Here is a 4,899-nt window from a genome sequence, read left to right on the forward strand (position 1 = left end):
CCCCATTTTTTGCGGCATACTTCCTCCAGTATACAAATATGGTATGCAGTGATTTTTCAAACAAATATCAGAGCGCTGATGCTCAGTCCTATTCTAATATGTCAGTTATGAGCAAGACAATTCGCTAATGCAGCTATAAAGAAAAAAACCTGCAAAATCTTGTCTTTATCTCCTTGCATAGGAATATTGGATGTGCTTCTGATTCGAAAATCAATACGTCCCACCTGACGGCTAATCGTGGACGCTTATGTGGTATGGCGCATGGGATTGTACACCAGAGGCAGGAGCATATTCCGGAGTTCGGCACGTCTGTCTGAAGATTTCATTCACCGTGACCACAAAGGTGCTCTCTGAGGCTCTCCTTATCTGAACACGTGAATGAGCACAGAGTACAGGGATATCCCTCTGCGATAGCGTGCGTCAGCATATGACGCTTTAAACTGTGTCGCACTGACGCTGCATAAGGGCATATGTCACACTTGAGGGGTCTTTCCCCAGCGTGAATTCGCTTGTGCCGACCTAAGTTTGAAGAGACTGCAGTTGTAGAAGTGCACATCTGTACATAGTTCCTGGTGCGCGTCAACGGCCCCGAGGGAAACAAAACTAGCCACAGACCTCCGCTCCGGCGTACCTCATAAGCGCAGCCCTGTCGAAGAACACACCAGAAAATAATCTTGGACCCGTTAGAAAACCGGTGAGTCCCCGGCGGCACTGGAGACCGCACCCAGCACCTCCAGAATGCGAGACGGATGCTCTACCGCAAGGCCACCGCTGCACTAAGGAAGCTCCACTAAGGAGGAACCCTATAATACGGTGCCGTGAGCTATGCACTAGACCATGTATAAGCTCCGTATGTGCTCAATGTGGGGGCATGGAAAGGAACTCTAGCGTGAGTGCGCTGTGGCCAGCCTCGCAGCCGCGGACGCCGTTCTGCCAAGTGATGAAAGGAATGTTGTCCTCAAACATCAATTAAAAAAGCTTTTAACCTAGCTCAAGTCAAAAGAAGCATGATTATAAATTACCTCTACTGACAAAATATTATGCAACTTGTTTTGAAGGAGGCGCGTTAAAAACAAGAGATACTCGTTCACCGCCACCACATTCACTTTTCTAAACTGATTGTAGTAGAAAGGAGGGTTTCGACACTAGAACGCGATGCGCCGTTCACTATTCAACGGAAACCAAGACCTTTCAAGACACGATACCACCCTGAGCGAGAGCCCATGCATTAATTTCTTCACGTGCCGCTACTAAAATATGTCCTTGGCGCAACCTGGAGGAGGCCTGAATTGGGCTTCTAAGCAGCCACCACGCGATTGCTCGTTAAGGGGAAGGAGAATTCGCCATTATATGCTTGCTTCATTTGAATTTGTTAAAAGGGAATATAATGCGGAGAGATAACTCTCCGTGTTTTCTAATAAGCAGGGAACTGGCCTGCCCTGTGTGCTACCGTTCATAAAGACACATTCCCGCTCTCACCTGTCCGCCCGACGTGGCCGCCTCCCGAGGATGCTCTCTGCATGGCCCACGTTTGTTGCGAGCGGCATCTCTCTATGCTTTCCAGTCGAAGCTCCTGCCTGAGAAGCTGGTTTTCTCGCAGCATCCGACGCATTCGTGCCTGATCCTCCGGCTCCGAGAGCATGCACAGCTCTTCTTCGCGATGTCGCCGCTGCAACTCCTGCTCTTCATGCCCCATCACATGGCACGCCGGTACTTCATTGTTTCGCCAGAGGGCTTGGTATGGACTTCGAAAGAGGGAATGCATGAACACACTTCGGGGCTCTTTGCAGTAGCTTGAACCACTGTGGTGTACTGATAGCGCAAGCGCATGTTTTAAAAACTGCATTTTCATGTATCGCTTATCAGCCACGCAAGCAGTCGTCGGCAGATCACATGTTCATCGGCCTATAAAAAGGCACTGCATCAATAAACGTTTGTTCAGTTCCAGCCTGGCGTCCCTCTGATACACAACAGTTGGCGACGAGGCAGCGACGGCGATGGCCGTCGGCAGGATCGGCGAGTATCGTCTCGGCACGAACGCGTCATGGGACGAATACGTCGAGCGCCTGGAAATGTTCTGCGAAGCGAACCAGATAACGAAAGAAGAGCAGAAAAGAGCAGCCCTGTTGAGCAGCTGCGGCGAAGAAGTGTACGGGCCCATCGTAACTTTGGTGAAGCCAGAAAGACCGACAGCAGCAACCTACGAAGAAATCAAGACTGCCGTTCGCAAGCACCTGCATCCAAAGCCTTCGGAGCTGTATGCAAGGTTTTTGTTCTACAGGCGAAACCAGGCTGCCGAGGAATCGGTTGCGGACTACGTCACGGCGCTACGGAAGCTAGCCGAAGACTGCGGTTTTGGCAGCGCCCAACTCCCGTTGGACGTCATGATGCGGGATCGTTTCGTATGCGGACTCCGGAACGAAGGGGTTCAGCAGCGACTTCTCGCAGAACACAGCCTTACGTTTAAGGTTGCGTATGACTTGGCCACAACTGCAGAAGCAACCGCTAAGCAACAGCGGGACATACGCAAGCACGGTCGATACGAGACGGACGGCCAGGAAATGGTACAAGCAAACCGTGCGAAGCAAGACACCCCAGCGGAGGGGTCCAGCTGTTACCGGTGCAACGGTAAGCACGCTCCACATTTGTGCCGTTTTAGAAAGGCGACATGCTTCAACTGCAAAAAGGTTGGACACATAGCTAAGGCTTGTCGGTCGAAAGACGATAGTAGAACTTCTCGGAAGACAGCGTATGAGCAAAAGAAGAAAGGAGATAAGCGCAAGGGCGTGTACGAAATGAGTGCGTTGTTTTCCCTGTGCGAAGTGAATGAGCAAGTAATGATTCAAGTAATGATTGAAGGGCAAAAAGTTCCGATGGAGGTTGATTCTGGCGCATCGTGCTCAATTGTGAGTGAAGATACGTTCAGGGTTATTGATAGGAATCACGGTAAAATACCACTGCAAGATTCTGGAACAACTATCGTAACCTGGTCAAAGGAGGCGTTACCCGTGCTGGGTCAAGCAAGTGTCTTGGTGGAATTCAAAGGCAGGAAGGCAAAGCTACCTTTGCTCGTAGTACAGAAGCAAGGTAACAGCCTGATTGGGCGAAACTGGTTTAACCCGTTAGGTATTGGCTTGCGGGGAATACAGCAAGTAAACGTGGAGGACGTGCCTTCGCGATTTCCCGAAGTGTTTCGCAGGGACCTTCCTGGCTTCAACGGACCGCCAGTTCACATCGAACTGAAAGATGACGCCCAACCGGTGTTCCTCAAAAGTCGACGAGTTCCACTGGCCCTCAAGGATGACGTGGCCAAAGAAATAGACCGCTTGGTGCAACAAGGTGTATGGGAGCCCGTCAGCTACTCCAACTGGGCAACACCACTGGTAGTGGTAAGAAAAAAAGATGGAAATTTACGTCTTTGCGGCGACTATCGCAGTACCGTAAACAAAGCTATTAAGAGCAGTGGATACCCCTTGCCCACTACAGCTGAAATGCTGACAGCTCTAAGTTCAAGCAAGTTTTTTACGAAGTTGGATCTAGCCCAAGCTTATCAGCAGCTTACGCTAGACGACCGAGACGGCTGAGGTGCTCACAGTCAACACGATAAAGGGACTGTACAAGGTTAAGCGGCTACCGTTTGGAATTTCGGTCGCACCTTGGGTGTTTCAACGAGTCATCGACACGCTGTAAGCGGGCATTCCCGGAGTGAAAGCTTATCTGGATGACATATTAATTTCTGGATGTAACGCCGAAGAGCACGCCGAGAGATTAGAGACTGTGCTATCGCGTCTGCAGAAGGCACAGCTACGAGTAAACAAGGACAAGTGCGAATTTAACCAAACGAGCATCGAATTCTTGGGACACAGGATTGATGACTCAGGAGTACATCCCAGCCGAAGCAAGACGGACGCCATCCAGCAAGCGCCTGCGCCCGCAAGCAAAAAGAGCTGCAAGCCTTTTTGGGATTGCTGAATTTCTACAGCAGTTTCCTCAAGGGCAGGACGGAAGCGGCCGAACCGCTTTATCGACTGCTCGACCGTGACCACGAATGGAAGTGGACAGGTGAGCATCAGCGGGCGTTTGAGAGACTGAAATTTACTCAGCTCAGACTCCGTACTTGTGCCCTACGATTGCAAGCGTCCTTTAATTTTGTGCTGCGACGCATCGCCTGTGGGGGTGGGGGCAGTGATAGCACATCGTGCGGATGACGGGAAGGAGCAGCCCATAGCTTATGCTTCTCGCACTCTTGGCGTCAGTGAACGCAACTATGCTCAGATTGATAGAGAGGGTTTGGCTGTGGTCTTTGGCGTAAAAAAGTTCCACCAGTACCTAGCTGGGCGAGAATTTACAGTGATAACAGACCACAAGCCGTTACTCGGCCTGTTTAACACGGACAAGCGAGTGCCCGAAGTTGTGTCGCCTAGAATGCTTCGTTGGATTTTACTGTTGTCTGCGTATGACTACCACCTTGAGTACAGACGAGGCCAAGACAACTCCAACGCCGATGCACTCAGTCGTCTACCAGCCCCGGGAGACGAGGACGAGCCAAGACCGCCTGGGGACGTGCTCTTGTTGGAAGCGGTCGACTGCGCACCGCTGCAAGCGGCGGACATTGCTGCGCTGATCAAAAAGGACTCGGTTCTATCCCGGGTAAAGGAATGGCTACTCAGTGGCTGGCCGTCAACACAAGTGGACAGCAAGTTTGCGCCTTATGAGGTGAGACGGTCGGAGTTGTCATTGCATCGTGATTGCATACTGTGGGGGAATCTCGTCATAATTCCAACCGCAGCAAGAGAGAATGTGCTTCAGCTCCTGCATGCAAATCATCCAGGGATGAGTGCCATGAAAGCACCAGCTAGAGGGCTCATGTGGTGGCCGAAGATGGACCACGAAATTGAG

At 51.1% G+C, this 4,899-nt stretch overlaps 1 protein-coding gene across 1 annotated transcript; it reads left to right on the forward strand.

Moving 5' to 3' along the window:
• Positions 1-1,812: 1,812 nt before the first annotated feature.
• LOC149337580 (uncharacterized) lies at positions 1,813-3,243 on the forward strand. The gene is made up of 2 exons (XM_089554908.1): positions 1,813-2,628; positions 3,200-3,243. Exons 1-2 carry the CDS (start codon positions 1,998-2,000, stop codon positions 3,241-3,243), a joined length of 675 nt encoding a protein of 224 aa, XP_089411034.1. The 5' UTR covers positions 1,813-1,997.
• Positions 3,244-4,899: the final 1,656 nt, after the last annotated feature.

Source organism: Amblyomma mixtum, chromosome 7, assembly GCF_055824585.1.
Source record: "Amblyomma mixtum isolate Tamu chromosome 7, ASM5582458v1, whole genome shotgun sequence".
Taxonomy (NCBI): domain Eukaryota; kingdom Metazoa; phylum Arthropoda; class Arachnida; order Ixodida; family Ixodidae; genus Amblyomma; species Amblyomma mixtum.